The 24,072-nt window shown below is 37.2% G+C and overlaps 1 protein-coding gene across 1 annotated transcript; it reads left to right on the top strand.

Annotated features, from left to right (window-relative positions):
• The first annotated feature begins 1,151 nt into the window (after positions 1 to 1,151).
• Positions 1,152 to 24,000, top strand: nphp3 (nephronophthisis 3). Its single transcript, XM_042752354.1, has 28 exons — positions 1,152 to 1,426; positions 4,386 to 4,786; positions 5,617 to 5,742; positions 5,958 to 6,108; positions 8,370 to 8,522; positions 8,598 to 8,731; positions 8,819 to 8,979; positions 9,083 to 9,260; positions 9,917 to 9,991; positions 10,564 to 10,719; positions 10,970 to 11,073; positions 11,165 to 11,279; positions 13,632 to 13,775; positions 14,098 to 14,195; positions 14,304 to 14,406; positions 14,486 to 14,568; positions 16,031 to 16,169; positions 16,263 to 16,427; positions 16,624 to 16,718; positions 17,057 to 17,179; positions 17,264 to 17,453; positions 17,535 to 17,776; positions 18,100 to 18,175; positions 18,308 to 18,435; positions 19,531 to 19,771; positions 19,915 to 20,040; positions 20,139 to 20,254; positions 22,429 to 24,000. Exons 2-28 carry the CDS (start codon positions 4,463 to 4,465, stop codon positions 22,592 to 22,594), a joined length of 3,912 nt encoding a protein of 1,303 aa, XP_042608288.1. The 5' UTR covers positions 1,152 to 1,426; positions 4,386 to 4,462; the 3' UTR covers positions 22,595 to 24,000.
• The last annotated feature ends 72 nt before the right edge of the window (positions 24,001 to 24,072 follow it).

Below are 24,072 nucleotides of genomic sequence, written 5' to 3'. Positions count from 1 at the left end.
TTAACCACAGACCTTATTAACGTATAAACTGCTATTTAAATAGGAAATTACACAGGCATCCCATGCAGAGGCGTTTTACAAGATCCCGGGCCCTATGCATAGGCAGTCCTGATGGGCCCCCATGAAAATATCCAGGTAAAATAAAATATATTCCAGACTTTTCAAGGGCCCTCTCTTCCTTTGGGGCCCTGGTAATCAGTACTGGTTTTACCCCAAGTCCGACGCCCCTGATCCCATGGCCTACAAACTGACTTGCTTACGAAAACGCCTTATCACTTTTTGGTCACACTATTCTGATTGGGTATTTCGATTTAGAAACATCATGTTAAGGTTAATGTTAATCATAGACCTTATACCTTAACTTATAAACTTATATTATAAAAAGAAATTACATACGGTAGGCTGACCATGTCCATTATTATTATTATTATTATTATTATTATTATTATTATTATTATTATTATTATTATTATTATTATTAATAATAATAATAATGGTCGACCTGAAAAAAGATGACATGCATGTGAGTATGCCAGCTATGAGTTCACCGAGGTTCGGAGCTCGGTAAATATTTAATGTTCAAAAATAAAATTTGTTCTCTAAATTACTAATCTCATATGAGTGTCTGCAGGTATAATTAAGTTTAGACAGTTTGTAAGAATGTTTAGCGCCAGTGAAAAATAAGCGCTGCGAAGACGCTGGCGAAGTGAACGAGGACTGAGAAAACTGTAGGGCGCGGGGGCAGGCGCAGTCGTGTTGCCAGATCCACTTATTATAAGCGTCTTTAGACTTGTCTTTTCTACTTCATTTAGACACTTTAGAAAGTTAATAGAGCGTGAATTTGCAGTTTAGGGTTAGCGATATCTTTATCTTATCTTATCTACAAAATATTTGAACTAATTTAGGTTTATTTATCATTTATTTTCTGATTTTTTTGTTTGTTTTCATAACAATATCAGGCAACACTGCCATAACTTAAACTGATAGTAATTAAAAGAGCCCACGCCCACAGATACCGTATTAGGTAAGGCAAACGCAAACGCAAACGCAAAAAAAAAAAAAAAAAAAACCACGATGAAAAACGATGAAAACAGAGGCTTGCGTACGAATTGAAAAGATTAACTTTTTGGTCACACTGTGGACCCGTAGAAGAAGGCGTGCCTAGTAACGCGGTTGTCAGGAAGACATTGGGTTGAAAACGTGTGCATCAGTATGATTTGATTGCTTTTTTACTTCTATGCCAGCCGTGTTATGAACACTTTATTTTTCGAATTATATTTCGGGTCTTAAGATTGGTATCAGCTGTGTCTAAGTTCATGGTACTGAATCTCCTCAGTCCTCTCGGTTGGGTGGAGTGTTTCTCTACGCTCTGCTGATATTCGTCTTGTCTCCAGGATGACCACAGGGTTCAAGACCACAGTTTAAGGTGAGGTTTAATTAAGCATTACATATGCAGATATCCACGTCCTCTATGTGTTTGATTTGATGACACTGTAATAGTAGTGAACAAAATGCTAACCCAAAAACACGTAAAATTGAACCAAATATACAAGACTTTTTAGGATCTTCAGATAATACTTCGTCTGAAGTTTTCATAAATGTTTTCATCTTAATATTATTTATATTGTGGAACTGACACCGTAAGTGCAAACACAATAATATAATGTATTATGTTGTACATAAATACGCATTCAAAATATAAACACATTTGATTAACACTTTGTTTTTTTTAAAAAAAGGTGAAAAAATCCCCCATAACTGAGTAAACAAAGATACAGAAAAACGGTTATTCAATTCAATTCAATTCAATTCAATTCAATTCAAGTTTATTTGTATAGCGCTTTTTACGATACAAATCATTGCAAAGCAAATTTACAGAAAATTAAGTTTCTACAATTTTTAGTAGTAGCTTATCAGTGATGACTGTCAGTTTATGTGCATATGGCAGAAATGTTCAGAAAAATCAATAAAAGACGTAAACAAACAGCCGATTAACACTATTAACAGCAATTATGCAATCAAACTTATAGCAAAATATGGTAGTTCTGTGTGTTGTCTCTGGGCTGGCATCATCTCTTCTCAGGTGTTCTGGATCCAGACTGGAGCTTGTGTAAATCCTACAGTAGTTACCACCGGATGTAAATCCCGTGGCAAAACAGAGAAACAAGTAGAGACATAATTAGCGTAGCTGCTGTTCCAGCCAAGTAAAATTAATTAGTTTAACCCAAGCTAAAGAATAATAAAGCACATTTGATCAGATATAACTGCAGTCCAAAATTATGAGATGCATTATTTGAATGCTTGGCCAAAAACAGATCAATGTAATCTCTAGATTTAAACCAGAGGAAGTGTGTCTGAACCCCGAACATTATCAGGAAGGCTATTCCAGAGTTTGGGAGCCAAATGCGAAAAAGCTCTACCTCCTTTAGTGGACTTTGCTATCCTAGGTACTATCAAAAGTCCAGCGTTTTGTGACCTTAGGGAGCATGATGGGTTGTAGCGTGGCAGAAGACTAGTTAGGTACACAGGAGCTAAACCATTAAGGGCCTTATAAGTAAGTAATAATATTTTGTAACTGATACGGAACTTAATAGGTGGCCAGTGCAGAGACTGTAAAATTGGGGTAATATGATCATATTTTCTTGACCTGGTAAGGACTCTAGCCGCTGCATTTTGGCCTACCTGTAGCTTGTTTATTGAGGATGCAGGACAACCACCTAGCAGTGCATTACAATAGTCCAGTCTAGAGGTCATGAATGCATGAACTAGCTTTTCTGCATCAGGAACAGGTAACATATTTCGTAGCTTGGCAATGTTTCTAAGATGGAAGAATGCTGTTTTTGTAACATGGTGATGGGAAATATGATTTTCAAAAGACAAGTTACTGTCTAATATAACACCCAGATTTTTGACAGTAGAGGAAGTAACAGATGCGATGCAGCCTTGGTCTGATGCAAGAAGCAAGTCATTTGTAATTTTAACAAGTGCCGTTTCTGTGCTATGGTGGGGCCTGAAACCCGACTGAAATTCTTCATAGAGATCATTTTTTTTGCAGGAAGGAGCACAATTGAGCAGGCACAACTTTTTCTAAAATTTTAGACATAAATGGAAGATTTGAAATGGGTCTGTAATTTGCCAGTTCACTAGGATCTAGTTGTGGTTTCTTAATAAGAGGCTTAATAACCGCCAGGCTTGAATGGTTTTGGGACGTGACCTAAAGATAACGACGAGTTATAATAATATTGAGAAGCGGTTCTTCTGGTACAGGTAACAACTCTTGCAGTAATTTAGTGGGTACAGGATCTAATAAACATGTTGTTGGTTTAGATGCAGTGATAAGTTTATTTAGCTCTTCCTGTCCTATAGTTGCAAAGCACTGCAGTTTATCTGTGGGTGTGATAGATAAAACTGACGTATTAGACGCTGTAGAATCTACATTTGTTATTGTATTTCTGATGTTATCTATTTTATCAGTGAAGAAATTCATAAAGTCATTACTTTATTCTGTGCCAAATCAACCACATTTGAGAAACTGCTTGGCTTTGATTTAGTTAATATTTTTTTCTGAAGAAAGACAAACATGCATTGATGAAAGCTAAAATATTAAATGGCATCCATGAGTATTTTTATGTTTATATGGACACTTTCTCCTAGTACTCCATTGTATTGTAAACTTTAGATTTTGAACCAGATTACAGGAGGAGGAAACTAACTTTAGCAACACAAAAATCTTAATTTGTGACCATGGACCACAAAACCAGTCATGAAGGTTTGGAAGTCACCTGAAAGCTGAATAAATAAGCTTTCCATTGATGTATGGTTTCTTAGGATAGGATGACACCTAAATCTATTTACTTTTAAAACACAATGACAAGAATGTTGCATTTTGGTGCAATATGGACACGCAACACATTCAGAATGAATAAACTTTTAATAACTACATATATATAAACGGCTATATTCAAGCGCGAAAAAATACAATTCCAACCCACAAGCCAGGTGCTCAAAAAAAAGAAGATTATTCGAATCTCAAAATTGAAAATCGAATGCCAACCCACCAAACGAATATTTGAATAATCGAATATTCTGGTCCAGTCCTACACTGTACACAGAATATACTTCCAATATATTAACTTCACTGACAGAGTTATGCAATTTTTTTATGGATTTTTCCAATGATGACATACACGTTTTAAGGACGAATGCATTCTACTGCACTAACCTCAGGGCCATACATATCTAGTTCTCAAATACAGCAAAACTTTTAAGTCCTGTGTAGGACTACTCTTCTACTCTTTTGATATACAATTTCAAATTGTACATAAAATCCATGCTTAAATGTATCAGAACTGATGCACACTGCTTGTGTTTCCTGTTTCCAACAGAAGCATCAATGTTCATTCTGGAAGGGTGTGAGTGATCTAGCTGACAGGTGTCTTTGTGGCACCTCTCATTGGTTGTTATGGGTACGGCTTCCTCTCTGGTGAGCCCCGGGGAGGTGATTGAGGATGCATACGGGGGTGAGGGAGGGGAGGCGTGTGAGATACCGGTGGAGGTGAAGCCAAAGGCACGTCTGCTGCGGAGCTCCTTCCGGCGTGGGCCTCGTGTCATCGGCGCCAGCTTCAAATCTACCGGATCGGTGGAACTGGAGTATGCGGCTGAGTATGAGCGCCTCAGGAAAGACTATGAGATCTTTAGGGTCAGCAAGAACAATGAGATCGCCTCCATGCAGAAGAAAGAAGCCAAGCTGGATGAGGAGAACAAGAGACTGCGTGCTGAGCTGCAGGTTTGAGAGAATAAAAGATCTGGGCTTTTCATGTGGGTCAGTGACAAATAAGAGTGTTGGGCAGAAATGAAGAAAAATTAGAAAATAAGGAAAAAAAGAAAAAAAAAAATCTAGCCTAGCTTAATACACATGTGCCATGTTTTTAGAAATGTGCTGTTTATATCAATCTTGGTTCTGTGTGGTTTTGCAAAGCTTTTATGCTATTTTCAAGAAAAATTACATGTAATTGCTGAAAATGTCATTTATTACACTATGAATGCATGTGTATCTTAATCCATTTTTCAATATCATTTTCAAGGTAAAATTTCTATATACAAAAATATGTATTTCTTTATTTCACAAATATAATTATTAATTTATAAATACATTTTTGAAAAGTCATATCACATGATATTTTTCAGCCTGATCTAACCTTATTTTTGTCGTTAAGTTGAAATTATCTGAAATTATAAGAGGCTTGTTGACTTTGCTGCACAGTCATGAGGGTCCTTTTTTTTAATTTTTAATGAATTTTGGCTGTAACACATGAATTTAATTTAGTTAATATCAGGATAGTTCAGTAAGATATAACACTTTTTGACTTTTAGCCCCCCCCCCCCCCAAAAAAAAATATTTTTTTATTTAGTTATCAAAAACATGTATCATCATAGAAGACGTGTATACAAATCATTGTATGTAGTGTATGAACTGCATTTTAATTCATTTTTGAATAGATTTTGAATCAATAGATGTGCCAAATACAAATACAATTTTGTAATTAATGTTACTTTTCTCAAAATTTCTATCATACTACTGAAGTTTTGCTGATTCTGTGTTCATCTGGTTGTCAGGCTCTTCAGAAGACTTACCAGAAGATTCTTCGAGAGAAGGAAAGTGCCCTGGAGGCAAAGTATCAAGCAATGGAGAGAGCTGGCACCTTTGAACATGACAGAGACAAGGTCAAACGGCAGTTTAAGGTGTGAATCTTATTCCCATCTCTCTCACATTAACTGATTCGCATTAATTCTTACCTTGCACAATCCTAAATCTTCACAAGCCCTTGTTTGACTCCTTTTGTTTTTAGATTATGCCTCTTTAGCCTGTAGCTGTTCTAGTTTGCAGTGCGTTCTTTACCTCACCAGTGTGTTTCCTTCATCTTTATTTCTGTCCTAATTCCTAAATCACCCGGCAGATATTCCGGGAGACTAAAGAAAAGGAAATTCAGGATTTGCTGCGGGCAAAACGAGATCTGGAGTCAAAACTTCAACAGCTGCAGGCCCAAGGCATTCAGATTTATGATCCAGCAGACTCGGATTCAGACGACAACCACACCACTGTCACCAGTAAGAATGTGGCAGATAAATTTCACAAGGGAAACTAGATTTTCACACTTTCTGATGAAAATGAGCATCCACATGTCAAGATGCATCATCTAGATGTGTCACACTGACTCACCTTTCTTTGGAAGAGGAAGTAGCTTTTTGGTTCTCTCTCTATTTATCTATTTTTTAGTCAGGTTTGGTGCATTTCACTTTAAACGTGAGTGAAATAAATTGTATTGACCAGGCCGTAATTTATTCTATCTACCTATCTATCTATCTATCTATCTATCTATCTTGAAAACAAGCAGTTAGAGTGCAAGTATAAAGATGGAAGAGATGTGTTTTTAGACGATTTTTGAAGGTGGCTAAGGACTGCTAGGATTGAGTTGGGAAGGTCATTCCAACAGGAGGGAACATTTAATTTAAAAGTCTGTGAAAGTGATTTTGTGCCTCTTTGGGATGGCACAATAAAGCGACATTCACTTGCAGAACGCAAGCTTATAGAGGGCACATAAGTCTGAAGTAATGAGTTTAGGTAAAGGGGTACAGAGAGGTGGTTTTGTATGTGTGACGAGTGGGGCGGGGCCGATAGCCATGGGAACGGAGCGAGACCTGCTCCACTCACCGGTCTCGAGTGGTCTGAGAAAGACGGCTGATCATCAATCATAACTCCAAGGTTTCTTGCTGTTTCTGAAGGAGTTATGGTTGATGTGCCTAACTGGATGGGGAAATTGTGATAAAACAAATTTGTTTGATGGAACCACAAGCAGTTCTGTCTTGGCAAGGTTGAGATGAAGGTGATGATCCTTCTTCCAGCAAGAAATGTCAGTTAGACAAGCTGAGATGTGAGCAGCTATTGTCAGATCATCAGGATGGAATGAGAGGTAGAGATGAGTGCCATCAGCATAGCAATGATGTGAAAAGCCATGTTTCTGAATGACAGAACCTAGTGATGCCATGTAGACAGAGATGAGAAGTGGTCCAAGAACTGAGCCCTGAGGCACCCCAGTAGTTAGATGTTGCGACTTGGACACCTCACCTCTCCAAGATACCTTGAAGGACCTATCTGAGAGTAAGACTCAAACCACTGTGCGGTTCCTGAGATGCCCTTCACCAGTAGCTTTGACAGGAGGATCTGGTGGTTAACCGTGTCAATAGTAGTGGACAGATCCAGCAAGATAAGTATTGAAGATTTGGAATCCACTCTTGCCAGTCTCGGTTGAATGTGCACTTCTGAAACCAGACTGGTTGCTGTCAAGGAGGTTGTTCTGTGTGAGAAAGGCAGAGACCTGGTTGAACACAGTTTGTTAAAGTGTTTTTGCAATGAAAGGAAGTAGGGAAACCAATCTGTAGTTACCTAAAAGAGATGAGTTAAAGGTAGGATTCTTAAGTAGTGGGGTTATACGAGCCTGTCTAAATGCTGAGGGAAGAACACCAGTGTGAAGGGATGTGTTAATGATGTGAGTAAGTGCAGGTACAACTCCAGGAGAAATGGCTTGAAGTAGATGAGATGGAATAGGATCAAGCGGACAAGTAGTAGGGTGATCAAAAAGGATGATTTTGGAGACTTCTGCCTCAGAGAGTGAAGACAAGGATGTGAACGAGCATATGTTTGCTGGCAAGATGTGTTTGACAGATCGTGGTGTGGAAAATTGTGCACTGATGGATTTAGTTGTATTAATGATGAACGTTGCAAAGTCGTGAGCTGTTAGAGTTGATGAAGGAGGAGAAAGCGGATGAGGACAAAGGAGGGAGGAAAATGCTTTAAAGAGCTTGCTAGAGTTAGACTAATTGTTCATTTTGTTATGATAGTATGTCCTTTTGTCAATGGAGACATTAGCAGACAAGGAAGAGAGGAGTGGCTGATACACATTAAGGTCAACAGGATTTTTTGATTTGTACCATACCCTTTCAGCATCCCTGAGCTTAGAACGATGTTCGCGGAGAACATCAGACAGCCAAGGGGCAGCAGGAGTGGTACAGGCTGGACTGGAAGACAAGGGGCAGACAGTATCTAAACAAGATGTAAGAGTGGAGCAGAAAGTATCAGTAGCACTGTTAGCATCAAGAGATGATAACTGTTTAGGGGAGAAAGTGAAGATGAAATAAACTTTTCCACGAAATTCTAATTTATTGAGATGCACCTATATATATATATATAGAGAGAGAGAGTTCTTTTTCCAACTGTAAAGCTGAAGTATTTACAGAACTCTGGATTGGAGCGTTATTGTGAAATCAAAATTTCTGTAAAAATATATCTCTAAGGTCCACTCTGTGTGCAGCTGCAGGAACTCAGTGTGAGTACTGGAGTGGTGGCATATTGGGCAGCGAGCCGTCCATGGGCAGTATGATGCAGCTACAGCAGACACACAGAGGCCCAGAATTCGCTCACAGTCTCATTGACGTGGAGGGGCCATTTGCCAATGTCAGCAGAGGTGAGTTTGCACCTGTGTGTGCGTTGTTTTTAGGTGTACATGTATGTATGCTGATGTTTGTGTGTGTTGTTTCAGATGATTGGGATGTGGCTGTAGCCAGTCTGCTGCAAGTTTCTCCTCACGTCTCTCAGGCTCTGTGGAGTAACACAGTCCGCTGCTACCTCATATACACACAGGAGACCCGAGCGGAGCTGCAGGCCTTTATACAAGTACACATGCTTAGATACAGTAACACAGCTTAAATACACACATTAGCACATTTTAGCACTCTTCATCCATTTGCCTCTTTCTTTCAGACTTATTCTTTGAGGCTGCAGAGGTTTTGTGAGGGTTTGGGTCATTTCTACCTGAACGTTTCATTTCCTGAGGAGAAAGCTGCTCTGTATGCTGCTGAACGCAGGCAGGAGATCGAGAGGAGCTCTGTGTGTGTGCTGCTACTCAAGTCCTCAGTGTCCAGGTGATCTTTCTATCTTACTTTTTATCATGTTATTGTCCATGTGAATCACATGTCTCTACTGAATGAATCTGCTGAATTGTATGAATCTGTTTTGTTATTTTAGTTGTGTTGTAGAGGATGTGGAGGAAGCATTTGTGGAAACCCCAGACTCTCGGCCTCTCTTGCTGTATTTGCGAACTGGTGAGAGAAAAGGAGAAAAGGAAGAGGTCTCTACCCTCAGCCCATCCACTAGAGACTTGCTGGAGAGAGTTAACAAAGCTGACAAGAGTGCCAAACTTAAGGTAATTTCAAATGATTCATATGGATTTAAAAAATCTAATGAAATTCCTGAAGATTCTTCTGAAGATCCTTTTTTTTTTGGAAGATCATAAGGGTTTCAAAGGTTTTTCTAAACATTCTATAGGTAATAAAATTTATTTTAGGAATTCTTCTATTAAGTTTCATATATACTGTTGCACAACTATGTGGTAGTAATATATTACCCACGCTTTTAAAAAAGGATTACACCTTGACTGTATGTGGTCATTTTTGACCGTGAATAGTAACTAAGGTAGTAACAATAACGTAATGCACTCATTTTGAGATTTTAGGTAATTTATTTTGGATTTAGCTCTTATTTGTTTGAAAATGTCTCTGATTTGCATGCAAAGGCAAACCTTTGGCACTTCACTACATTCATTCCATATAGTGTATCATTTTGGATGCAAACAGCCAATGTGTGATTTTTATGACCACTAGACTCATCGAATTAATGTTTGTTTTGTTTTTTTTGTTTTTTTTAGATGAAATATCTAAAAAGTCCCCATGTTTTGAACCACTCAGATTAAGAAAACCATTTACAAAAAACAAATTTAATTGGTCAAACGTGACCGTGACACTTGGCTCACTTTCACACTTTATTTTTGGTGAATTATTCTTTGCTGTTTGTTTTCTGCAGGTAGTGGATCATGCAGGGTCTGTAGAGGAAGGAGCTGCTCTTATATTCACTCAACTTGAAAGAGTTATCAAACAGGTACATGCACCCACACACAGGAAAACACAAGCGGGTATTGTGGTTGATAGCATTCTGGTACTTCTTGCATTAAGTGATCATGCACTTGAGATAAGATTTGGTAAAAATAACCCAGCTTGGTAAATACTTGGCAGGACACACGTTATGTTAAACTAGCATTGCAACTAGGGTTGCTTATCATTGCCAGCCAACAAAAATAATATATGCAGTAGATTTACAGTGAAATTAAATGGGCATTTAGGTCAATGCAAAAATACAGTAGGAGCAGACTCAGTGGTCTGTCAAGTGAAAATGACTGTTGACAGTCCAGTTTGGAACAGAAAAACCAGAAATGGGTAACTCTGGGATTGCATATTGTTTCTGCTGTTGGTAAAACTGACCCAGCCACTGAAGTAGAAAAACAAATTGCCTAACACTTTGAAAATAACCCAGTGCTTGTGTAAAAAATATAATCATTGTTTAGAGTGTCGTTCACTATTTAAGGTTCTGAAAGAGGAACATATTTTCTTGATGAGATGCATGATGTTAAACGAAAGAAAGACTGATGATACATGGGGCAACTCTTTCTTCAGGAGTTGTTGGGTTTGGAGTTGGAAGAGAGTGGAGAGGTGGAGGAGAGAGAAGAGGAAGACTCTGGTGATGTGCTGTGGGATCTTCATGATGAGCAGGAGCAGATTGAGGCATTCCAGCAGGCTTGCAGCGCAGCTTCCAGACTCAGCTTTCAGAAGGCATGATGGCTCTGTTATAATTTTCTGTATTGTTCATTATGGACCAAGCATTTTAATTCATGAGTAGGTCCACAAGAAATCTGGGGGAAAATCTTTGTAATTCCGTGTATTTGACAATAGCTGAAAGTACTACACATACATTGATTACTAAAATTATTATTAGATTAAACAAATATTGAATAAACTGTATACGAATGGCAGGAAATGTGTAAATTCACTGAGCTCAGTGCTGTATTTGTTCTTTTCTCAGTATGTCGACCGACTCAATGACATGGTAGCCGCCCCTCCACCCACCCCACCACTGCTGGTATCTGGTGCACCTGGATCGGGCAAATCACTTCTGCTTGCTAAATGGTTGTTTCATCATAACTCTAAATATTAGGTATTTTTGCACAATTATAATATACATCAATTTTCACACTAACAATATGTCATTTCTCTGCAGGATAGAGTTACAGCAGAAACACTCTCCCAACAACCTCATCCTGTATCACTTCACGGGACATCCTCTCTCTACCAGCACAGATCCAGTGCTCATCATTAAGCGCCTTACAGTGAAGGTCAGACACCGATACACACACACACATTTCACTCTGTTAAGCTCCTTAAACTGTGAAAAGAACAGAGGCAGAGACCAGAATCAGTTTTGTTATAACTAGTGCTTTATTACATGCAGCCTGCACTGTATAGGGCTTCTCATACTGGAAATTGCTAAAACATTGTCATATTTAACCACAGGGGCGTGTCTACATGGTGGCCAGGGGTGGCACCAGCCCCCCCTGAAATTTGGCTCACTCCACTACATCTACTACTATTATTGCTTGGATTACAGCGTCACGCACATTCTTTTTGAATGTAATTTTTCTCCAATCCCTTATTGAAGAAAAATCATGTTAAAAAAGGCGTGTGAGAAGGGGGCAGAATATTTGGCAAATTATGCTTCAGCGCTTATATTTTTGCACTGATTGGCTCTTAACTGTGAGCAGACAGTGTCAATCAATGCATTGGAGAATACAGTGAACATAAATGAAAAGAAACAAAGTTGCTTGTCAGGTTTTCCTAACAAGCAACCATATTTTATAAAATAAGCCCAAAAAAACGCAACCCGCAACCCGGGATTTTTTTCACACAACTTTACAAAAAAAAAAACCCAAAGTTGCATATAATATGTAGACTTGGCAACTATAATTTCCACTCTAGAAAAGGTTGTTTTCCGGGCCAAAACTGACTTCTTTCATATTTATCGACCAGTATGCAGAAAACTACGTCAGTATATCATCATAAACACAGGCGTTTTGTCTTAAGTGAACGTAAACAGATGAGAAAGAAAACGCATGTATAGCATTTTTAGCGCTGCGTGCGTTTCCTTCACTCTCTCAAAACTGGACGTGTGTTTTTAAATATACATTGTTCTTTTATGAATGGTCTCTGCTCTCGCTCAGATATTGCATGTACACGCTTAAAAGCTTTTTTCTTTTCAAGTCAGGTGAGGAGCCACCCTCTTTTGAGCCAGTGCCCCAGACTGCCCCCCCCCCCATTTAAAGTGCTCTAGACACGTCCCTATTTAACTGTAATGTTACCATAATCCTGGGTTGTCTTGTTTTACACTGTTTATACTCTGTGGTGGAGTTTCAGGATTCTCACTGTATGTTTGTAAACCATGGGTTAACATTGTTATATGCATGTATACAAGCTTGTCAGTCTGTGAAACTGTTGCCAGTTCTGTCTGTCTTTAGTATTCTGAAACCCTTCAGTTAACATGTTTGCATCATTGTTCGACATCATTTGTACACATTGGTCTCTTAAAAGATCACCAAGGCTGCATTTATTTGATAGAAAATGCAATAAGAACATTGATCTTGTTAAATAGTCTTACAATTCTAAAAAATATTCTATTTTAATATATTTTTAAATGTTTGAAAATATTTTACTAATATTTTCATCAGCTTATGTGTTCATTTTTTGAATCAAAATATTAATTTATTTTGAAAACTAAGAAATTAAATCTTACTGACACTAAATTTTTTTATAGTATTGTATTTTAAAGACAACATGTTGTCTGCAATATTAAATAATTGTTTTTTATATTGTTATTGTGTGGAGGCCAAAGCAAAATTATAAAAAATAAAAAAAAACGTTAAATACAGATTTTGTAAGAAATGTTTTTATTCACTATTAGAGGAATCTATGATGTACAAATTGAAATTTATTTGTGTAGCATTTTTTAACAATAAATATGAGTTCAGTGTGGTTTTACAGCTAATCTTAACAGCCCTAAAAATACATAATAATTAAAATAAAAACAAAATTCCTCCCTTAAATTTTATGCAGAAAGTGTCCTAGAACCACTAGAAAAACCTAGCCTCCCTAGAAAAAACTTGCATCCCCATTGGGGTCTCTGGACCCTGTTTAACCCTAAGTTTGAAGTAGCCTTTATCCAGAGTTAAAAAATTGAATTAATATTCAACTGTTATGCAAAAAGCCCAAATCTGTGAAAGAACTTGTATAATTATAGATTCACGAGGTCTTCTACACATACATCCGTTCATTTTTACAGTGATCTTTTAACTAGAAAGCAACACTTGGTAACCTTTTATCACGAATGCTGTCACTCTTATACTACAGATGTGACCTGGCCTGGCTGCTATAACATCCGCATCACAATCATTAGATCTAGTCTTCCTGAACTCTAGATGGACTGTTGCCCGCACACGTCATAAGCTCCTTTACAATTTTGGTAAATTTTCTGGTATGAGAAATTGGAACATTACCAGTATCATGCTATGTGTGAACAGAGAACAGGATTACCGGTAATAAGAAGGTTACGTAAAATGGTTTTATAGACACAAGCATAGTTAACTAAACCTAAAACTTTCCTCTGAACAAGTTCTCTTTCCCAATCCTCCTTGTAGCTGCTCCAGCATTTCTGGTCTATTTCTGGCCTCTCGATGGACCCTTCCAAGATCCTCGAAGAGTTCCCACGCTGGCTAGAGCGGCTGTCTGCATGTCACCACGGCAACATCATAATCATCATTGACTCCATTGACCAAATACAGGTAACACATCCTCAAATAATCTTCCTCATTGAGCTGCGGTATGTTTGTCTGTGCTTTTGTTTTAGGATGTTGGTGAAGACACACAACTAAACACCCACATTTAGTTGTGGGAGTTAATAGTAGCTGATTTTACATTTTGTCATCAACTGTTTACATAATGCTAAAAAAAAGTTAATTTCAGCAGAAATTTTCAGCCTTTTTCTATATGGAAAGGGTATTTATATATCATTCATTAGGAATAAATATCAGCTTTTCATGATTCATTATATATTTCCTTATATATTCTTCAGCACGATCAGTTTATCATTTTTGTGTTCCCCAGAATGCTGAGCGGCACATGAAGTGGCTGATTGATCCTCTTCCTGCTAATGTGAGAGTCCTGGTGTCAGTTAATGTGGAGACCTGCCCACAGGCATGGAGGTTTGTGATGCACAAACACACATTATAGCTCATTTCAGTTCAGATATTATGCGTTTAATGTAATATTATACACAGGTAGACAAGCACAAAACATATTATGCTATTTAGATTGTGGCCCACGCTGCACCTGGACCCACTTAATCCCAGAGAGGTGAAGAGTGTCATCAGCACAGAGTGTGTGAACAGCGATATCAAACTCACCAAAGATCAGGTAAACACCCTTGTCAGTCTGTGTTCATATTTGTTTATGTATTTTGAGTACGAGTATCAGATGTGTTGCTTGCAAACAGGAAAAGAAGTTGGAGAGACATTGCCGTTCAGCTGCAACATGCAAAGCGCTATATATCTCACTACTGGCAAGACTTATTACACAGTGAGTAGATTGTGAATTTGTAGTGTTTGTGGTTCTGTGTCTATTAATATTACTTTTTGGTGATTATAGTTCTGTGTGCTGTGGAGCGTGAGAGTGTGTGTGATACTGACATTAAGCATTCTCATGTGGTTGTCCTTCGCACAAGTAAATTTAAGTTAAAAAAGTAAGTTAGCCCAGAGAGAGAAAAAAATACATTTAAATTAAGTTATAAATATAATTATTTATTGTAGTTATACAAAACATAGTATAGTGTTTATAGAGTATATGTAGTAGATTTTGTGAGCATGTCACATTTAGTTTATTTAGTTACATTTTTCTTTTTAAACAAAATAAAGTGAAATTAGTATTAACAAAATTCATCTTTGTAATGCAGAGGAAACACAGAAGCTGCATCGGAAGTGGAATAGATATATTTATCCACTGTTTAATGCAGCTCTCAGGGACATAGAATAACCTGTAGTTACAAATGAATAAATAATGTTTTGATACATAAAACGTTGAATACTGATGTCTGAAATTATATATATGTATATGTATATGTGTGTGTATATATATATATATATATATATATATATATATATATATATATATTATATATATATATATATATACATATATATATATATATATATATATATGTATACATACATACCATATATATATATATATATATATATATATATATATATATATATATATATATAATATATCCAGCCCTGATATATTTAGTGGTAGCCAAAATTGTTAGAACACTTGGCATATTTAAGAGGTTTCAGTTATTTTGTTGAATTGGCCATACAATACACATAACACAAACTATTGCCAGAACTACCTGCAACAGAAGGAATCTGCCGGAACATTGAAAATACTGGACTGACCACCTCAAAGTCCAGATCTCAACCCCATTAAGCAATTTTGGGGCGTGTTGGAAAATAAACTGGACAGATCTATTATACATTCAAAGGAAAGCCTTTGACTTGAGTTGCAGAAGGCAGGAAATATATTGACTCTATGCCAGAGACATGTGCTGCTGTCATTGCTGCAAAAGATGGACATACCAAATATTAAAGTTAAAAGTGGATAATCACTTCATCTGATATTTTTGTGCTCAGAGCAACCATCTGCACGTTTCTTGAACATTATGAAATTAAATCATGTTTTGGAGGCAAAAAAGGTCAATATTTTCAGATCTGTCAGGTGTTCTAACAACCTGTATATATTGTAAAATGTGCATTTTCCAAAATGACAAAGCTATAATTTCATTTTGAAATGGACACATTTCTGGTACGCGACAAGACAGGCTTGGTTTAATAAAATTGAAACATTTAATTTACAATATTTAAAATTATTTGTAAAATAATTTTAATATATAAGCCAAATTCCAGTCCAGTTATTGTGTCTCTTTAGCACACACTTTGTCTGTTTGTATGGGAAAATAAGATTTTTATGTTTAATCTGTCAGCACTAGATCCTCCTGGACGTTGGAGAGGACTCTACAGCAATGTGCGTTGTGTCAAGATACAGTATCGCTATACAGACTGGGCCTGAAGGTGGCGCTAGACTCACTCAGCACGGATCAGGAAAAACACATCATGAAAGAGGTCACCTGTCCAAAGTTACCTGTTAGAAGAAAAGTAACCCTAAAAAAACACTAAAGTACACATTTTAACTAATTTGTATTTCTTCTTGTGCAGTTATTGTGCTTGGTATGTGCCAGTCACAACGGCATCAGTGAATCAGAGGCTTTGGAGCTGTTCCCAGACCTGAGTTTTCCCGCTCTCACCTCACTGCTCCACAATCTGGAGAGGCTCCTCATCATTACCTACGCCTGTGGCCTCATTCGCTTTCAGCACCAACAGGTGTGTGTGTCTCTGACCTAGCTGTACCTTTGAAGTTATATTTGGCAAAATGTCCCTTAATGTTTTTTTTGATAAAACTAAATAGGGTACTGTGAACTTTGTTGGGTGAAGATTTCACTTTCACATCTCACTGACGGAGAATAAACAGACGTAAATTAAAGTGAAACTTGTTTGTGTAACCATGTTTCATTTCCAGGCATGTGAAGCGGTCAACCAAGAGTTTCTGGATGGGGGCAAATGTCGTGGATCCTACAGCGAGAAAATCATTCGGTTCTTCAGTGAACAGCTTAAGTAAGATTTACTTACTAAGCATATTGCAGGAATGAGATTTTTCTGTATTTATATGTATTTTTGTGTTTTTTCGGACCTGGGAAGATAACTTTTATTTTATTTTATTTTGTATACTTTTGTATTTACAATTTAAATAATAAAATAAAATATTAGTAGTAGTAATAATAATAATAATAATAATTATTATTATTATTATCATTCTTCTTCTTATTATTGTTGTTGTATTTTCATTTTGTCCTTAGCTGATCACATGTCTGATATTCTCTAAGATCAAAGTATTTATCAACAAATAGCTGCCATGTTGGATTGTTTTTTTTAAATATTTTTTGTTGGTTCAGGCAAGACAGAGTGACGTGGAGGGCGGCTGATGAATTGCCGTGGTTACTGCAGCAGCAGGAAGATCGAAGTAAACTCCAGATGAGTTTGCTTAACTTGTTTGTGTCCCAGAACCTGTACAAGAGGTACATTCTTCCATTCCTGCTGTATCTGATTTATGTGTGAATATGTATCTGAAATAACGTCTTGCTGCTGATGTGTGTTGTTAGGGGTCATTTCTCTGAGCTGCTGACATACTGGCAGTTTGTTGGTAAGGATAAGTGCTCAATGGCGACAGAGTATTTCGACTCATTGAAAGAGTTTGAGAAGACCTGCGAGAGTGAGCAGAGCATGAGCCGACTGGCCGACCTGTACGAGACACTGGGCCGCTTCCTCAAAGACCTGGGACTGCTTAGCCAGGTGATTTGGACGGAAAGACTGATGATCACCTGTATTCCTTTTTAAAGTGTGTGGAAATGATGTGAATGTGTTGTATTTAAGGCGGTGGCCCCCTTGCAGCGCTCCTTAGAGATCCGTGAGACGGCTCTGGATCCGGACCACCCAAGTGTAGCTCAGTCCCTGCACCAGCTGGCGGGGGTTTACGTTCATTGGAGGAAATTTGGAAACGCAGAGCAGTTGTACAAACAAGCAATGGAGATTTGTGAAAACGCTTACGGCCCCGAACACAGCACTGTCGCTAGAGAACTAGACTCACTCACGCTCCTCTACCAGAAACAAAAAAAGTACAGCACAGTTTTCTTAAAATTCATGCTTTACTATACAGATACTGCAGAGGCTTTGTTCCAAATCCTAATGAGCTGCCTTCTGAGGCAGAACCCATCCTAAAGAACTAAACTAAGACCCTCTACATAATGCAGCAAACTAGTAAACATGGAAATATCCAGAATTTTTGACAGTCTTGACAGTCAAATAAGCATAAGAATCATAATGCACAATTATTAGATGAAAAGTTTCATTTTCAAAATTTGTCATGTTTTATTATGTTATTAGTTTAGAGTTAGGGCTGGGCTAATTTTGTTTTTTTGTTTTGTTTTGTTTTATCTAGATATGAGCAGGCCGAGAAGTTGAGAAAGAGATCAGTCAAGATAAGACAGAAGACCGCACGACAGAAAGGCCACATGGTAAGGAAAGCCCAAGTAATAATTTTAGCCACATTTGTGTCTCATTTGGTCTCACTCAGTGGACTGTGAGTTCAGAGTAGTGGGGGAAAAAAACAGTCTATCTTCTACTGAATGTGCTTGTGTTCTTTTTAGTATGGTTTTGCTCTCTTGAAGCGGCGGGCACTGCAGTTAGAGGAACTTACTCTTGGCAAAGACTCAGCAGATTGTGCCAAGACTCTAAATGAGCTTGGAGTGCTTTATTACCTGCAGAACAACCTGGAGTGAGTAAATCATCATTTCATACATACCACACCTCCTGAAAATTTTGGAATTGTGCAATGCAGATTTTATATTTCCAGGCTGTTCAAAGCCGTTGTGAAAAGGAAAAAAAGAAAACACTTCCACGGTATTTGTACAGTATTCCCTTCTTCCCTGTGACTGGGTTCAGCTAGGTCTATTTCTTATACATGCCTGTCATGGAAGTTGCTTTCTTTGCCACTTAGAAGCACCTTAACAGTAATGTCTTGGCCCCACATGATGTATATTTGTTTTCCAATGAGCTCCAAAAAATTAAGAGCCTCTGGGGCATTTTCTTCAACATGGTGATGTTCAAAGGTAACATAAACATACCTGAGAGACAGGTTGGTTCTTCTGTCTCTGCACATTTTTAGTGAGCAGGTGAACATCAGTGACCTCTGCTTTCCTTTTCTTTTTTAGTTTGCATTTCCTCTTGCAGACCTCTCTGCAAGGCAGGGCTTCCTCAGAGTTTGAGATGGTGTCATATACAGTATATCAAACGTGTCACTCTGCATTGCTAGGACATTAATAGTCATGGATGTGATATATATATATATATATATATATAATGTGATACGAAATTAGTCATGGCATTGAAATAGGCCAGTCATGTGATTCATGCAAATACCTAATAAGGTATTGAAAAAAAAATTGAAAAAAAAAAATAAAATAAAAAAAAATACTGTTTACCCCAGGTACCCCTGTACACAAAGCAGTGCAGACTGCTTTGTGTACAGGGGTACCTGGGGTAACCAGTATTTTTTTTTTATTTTTATTTTTTTTTTCAATTATTACCACCTACTGTCAGAGAGTAAATTTGCATTTTCATTAAACTAATCATATATAATCATTTCATCCCTTGTCTTGAAAATAGTTTAAATGTCTTTCCTCATGCATTACACTCAATGGGAACCTAAAATGTACCTTGAAAAAAATAAGGAACTCTGACAGGATTGTCTTACTTTGTATGGACAACTTGTTGTAAACTATTCTTATACTTCAGCACTTTATTGATAATGCACATTTTCCATTTGCAGTTATATAATATGCATTTTAACATGTTGGTATTTATAACCTAGTGCTGCAAAAATGTTCTTGACCCGTTCCCTGGAGATGCGCCAGCGCGTCCTGGGGCCAGATCACCCCGACTGCGCCCAGTCTCTGAACAACCTAGCCGCGCTTCACAGCGAAAGGAAAGAGTATGAGAGTGCCGAGGAGCTGTACGAAAGAGCACTTGACATCCGTAAACGAGCACTCGCCCCAGATCATCCCTCTCTCGCCTACACCCTCAAACACTTGGCCATGCTTTACAAACGCAGGGTGAGAAACCACAGGAAAGAGTCACAGCACACTAGCTCTGCAGAACATGTAGCAATCAAGTGGCAATTATGCATACATTCATTCTGCAATGTTTGTCTTTTTATTAATGAATCTGAGACCCTGTCTGTCTGTGTGTATGATAGGGGAAGCTGGAAAAGGCAGTTCCTCTATATGAACTGGCTCTTGAAATCAGAGAGAAGAGCTTCGGGCCTAAACATCCCAGTGTTGCCACCGCTTTGGTTAATCTTGCAGTGCTCTATTGCCAGCTGGTGAGAAACATCTCTGATTTCTCCCACCTGCTGTATTGTAAAACTATCCAGTCTGCTCTCTGATTATGTGAGTCATGTGATGTGTGTTTGTGTTGCAGAAGCAGCACAGTGATGCATTGCCTTTGTACGAGCGCGCTCTAAAGGTATATGAGGACAGTCTCGGCCAACTACACCCTCGTGTTGGAGAGACTCTGAAAAACCTGGCTGTACTCAGGTCAGTTAGATTTGGATTAAATTCAAGGTATGTTAGGCAGCAATTAAGAAAGTGCTCATAATAATTACAATTTAAGGATAATATTACATCGTAAGGATAAGATTTGACAGTTTTGTATGTAATCTAAGGTAAAGAGTTAAGAATGAAAATTGGATCCGTGTGGCTCTTAAAGTGACAGCGGGCTATTTTCCTGCTGCGACTGTGTGCTTAATATTAATCAAACAACAAAGACAAATTCACAATCACACTGCTCTTGAGTGAAGGCCTTTTGTAGCTTTAATAAGAAAAAAAAAGTTTAATTCTTACAGTAAAGACAATGCCGTTTTATTTTACATTTGATTATAAACTTCTGTAGTAGGCTGTAAACTGCTTGAGACTTGCATAAAAAAAAAAAACGTTTAAGCACAGTTTGTTTCACCTTTACCTTTTTATTCTAACATACAAATCCTTACATACAAAATTACTGACAGTTTAATTATTTCAATAATTTTGAGGACATGTTGTTTGTTCGAAATTCCGCTGGTCTCTACAATGTAGATGTCATAGCAACCTTATTTACAGGAAATCTATATTTGATATGTATCACTATCTTTAAATAAATCACTCATATAAAATTTTGGTCATATGGCCCCAGTGTTAATTTCGTTGACGAATAATTTTCGTCATAATTGTCGTCAACAAAATTTTTTTCACCGACAACAACGAAATAACGAACTAAAACTCTTTTTGAATTACAAAAACTATGACATAAATCTATTGACATTTTCGTCTACGAATAAAAACGAGACGAAAATGTTAGGGAGGGACGATTTGGGAAGAATTTCTTTTAGAACAAATCTGCTGCTTGGTTCGGACTCAGAGGTTAGATAGGTACATATGATTGAACCGGCGGGACATAAGCTAACATACACTTGCTGCACGTTGCATAAAAACCGTTCAAAAATGTCAATATGTGGGAGTAAGAGAAGAGTAGATATGGATAAATCTGGCAACGCAAGAGAGAACTCAGTTTGGTCCGGTTTTCAGAGGGCAGACACTGAAGCATACACACACTGAAAGCACGTCTCACAGCACGCGAGTACTCTTGCGTCGCATTAACGGAGAATTACACACAAAATGATGTCAAATTTTCAGTTTTGATGAGTATTCATGTAAACACAGTTGATTATGTATTAAGTAAACATAAACAGTAGGGAGAACATGTATCAGTACATTGCATCCATTGCAGCTGTGCAATCGGTTTTAAAGGGACAGCAGCCTAATTAAGTTGCTATTGTCCAAGTCATTGATGTTAATCAAGCAACAAAAGAAAGACTGAAAAACTTTAGTAGCCCCAAAAATGAATCTCAATTTATTTACAGAAATAAATATGTCTGCTTGAAAGAATGAAGAATATGGTAAGCAAGTTGCTATGAAGAATGCATAATTAGCCCATTTAACCATTGCTATTTCATCAATAAGAAGACCGTTTCTTGTTCTTGTTCTTTATGAGAAGTGGTTTTATTTAATTTTAACATAAAGGCATGTGTGTCACTGCAGTTAAATCGGTGTCTATCATGATAAAACCTTAATATCAAACCTATATAATGAGTTTGAAAATTTCAGAGAAATGCTTAATAAATGCACTGTAACTAAACCCCTTAGGTTTTAGCCGACTAAATGTACTGTAGAATTAGTCGACTAAATATCATAAGATAAAGACATAGACTAAAACTAAAAACAATTCAGATGACTAAAATATAACTAAAAAATCATAAAATTACAATAAAAAAAAAAATATACAAAAATTTAAAAAAAAACTTATAATAAAAAAAGTTGTATGGTCCCCTCATAATCGTGTTAAATAATCGGGATTACAATATTGACCAAAATAATCATGATTATGATTTATGTCATAATCGAGCAGCCTTAGCTGGCATGATTTGGAATCTTTACAAATGTTGCCATTATCTGAAATCTTTGCAAAAAGACAAATATTTACAGCAGTCAAATATGGAGTGCCTCAAGAATCTGTATTAGGCCCTCTGCTGTTTTGATTATACATGCTGCCCCTTGGGCACATTTTAGTATATTTTGTAAATATTGTATTTTAATAAATACGTAAATGATAGAGGAAAAGTAATTAACCATATTTTTATAGCAATAACATGGCAACCACTTTCTTACTTTCTCAGCTACGAAGAGGGAGATTTTGAGAAGGCTGCTGAACTGTACAAGCGAGCAATGGAAATAAAAGAGGCAGAGCCATCTCTGGTGTGTGGTAAGGCCCCCTCACGTCACTCATCTAGTGGTGATACCTTTAGCCTGCGAAGCCCCGCCCTGCCTCACACCTCAAGGTGACACCTGACCCTTCAACTCTTACCAAGATGAACTCTTACCTCTATTAATGAAGCCATATTGGCCACACTTGATGTGTTCAAGCATCTGCTTGATGTTTACATGGAGCAAATATGCACGGTAAGAAAACATTGGAATCCAGCATGGTTCTCATTCCTACTGTAATTTACAGTATGAATCGTGAGTGTTTTAATGTATCATTCATTGCAACTGGGTTTTGAAAAAGGTGCTCTCTGACTCTCAAAAAGGCAAATCCTGAGAAAGTGTTTTATACCTGTGATTTTCAACGAATGTTGAAACACAGCACTCCATAGTATCAGCATACCAATTACATTTCAAATTCACTGCTGGATAACTATTATGTGTAGTAGTGTTTAGTTAAGTCACTATGACCAGAATAGTGTTATTTATGGAAGGCCATTACTTAAATTCTCTCTCTATATATATTTACTTCTAATTATATCTAATTTTCAATATGAGAAACTTTTATTGTTATTATTATAAACTTGAGTAAAAGTCAAATGACTTTGTTAAAGTTCAAAATGTTGGTTGAAGAAATATTACCTTGGTATTTTATACAATGTCAGTATTCGTTTCTTCCAAAGTACTTTTCACTTGCATGGTACAAAAGCTGTTGTGTGACCAATTTCAGCAGAGTTTCTATCACTGCTGCCTTCAGCATATGCAAACACAAAGTCAAGCATAATGGCCGTGCACATCATTTGAGAATTGCAATACAATGACTAAATACCTTCTTGTAAACGTGAAATATGTGGTCCAGAGTCTCACCTCCTTCCTCTGGTCTATGACCTGCTTCCTGTCATGCAAGGTAACCATATCATCGCCATTAAATGCAGAACTGTTGTAAATTACACAGTATTGCTAAAGGACAGCTGTTGTACATAGCAATACAAAAATACAGGTAAAGAATAAAATAAGTCAGAATTTATTATATTCAATATAAGTCTCATTTTTGAGAAGCATTTAAATGGCTCAACACCACAGAACACAGCATTTTTTTTTTGTGAATGTGATACATCGCATGTGTCTGGTTCTGATGGCTACTTGTTTACTTAGAGAGACATGTATAATGAAGCAATATAAAATACTAGATGGATGCAAACTAGTGGAAATGCCAAACTCTTAATTTCTGAATGTCTGCAAATACATATGGGTGTAAAAAAAAACTATTTGGAAAGGTGCTAAAGCAGAATCAGTGTAATGTGCCTCATTTTTGTAAAAAAAAACATCTTTGAACTGTTCCGTTATTGTTTGTATTACATCACATTGTTGTCATACAATTTGTGCCAGGACTTTTATACAGTACACCTCCAAAAAAGGTGGACTTTATACCCAAATTCTTCTAATGCACATGTTCCATGCACAAAATATTGTGTATTAGCTACCAATAAATGCATAATTGAATGAAAAAAACAGCTGTAGAGGTTTTTACTCAATGCAGAGGAAAACAGATTTCACAA

This window comes from Cyprinus carpio, chromosome B24 (genome assembly GCF_018340385.1).
Source record: "Cyprinus carpio isolate SPL01 chromosome B24, ASM1834038v1, whole genome shotgun sequence".
Taxonomy (NCBI): domain Eukaryota; kingdom Metazoa; phylum Chordata; class Actinopteri; order Cypriniformes; family Cyprinidae; genus Cyprinus; species Cyprinus carpio.
This window is presented reverse-complemented; position numbering and strand designations above follow the sequence as displayed.

Excerpts from the sequence above, each read along its gene's own strand:
- nphp3 (XM_042752354.1), top strand. The coding sequence starts at position 4,463 with ATGGGTACGGCTTCCTCTCTGGTGAGCCCCGGGGAGGTGATTGAGGAT. Across the intron at positions 5,743-5,957 it reads AGGTCAAACGGCAGTTTAAG|ATATTCCGGGAGACTAAAGA; the intron begins GTGTGAATCTTA and ends ATCACCCGGCAG. Across the intron at positions 8,980-9,082 it reads CTCAAGTCCTCAGTGTCCAG|TTGTGTTGTAGAGGATGTGG; the intron begins GTGATCTTTCTA and ends TTGTTATTTTAG.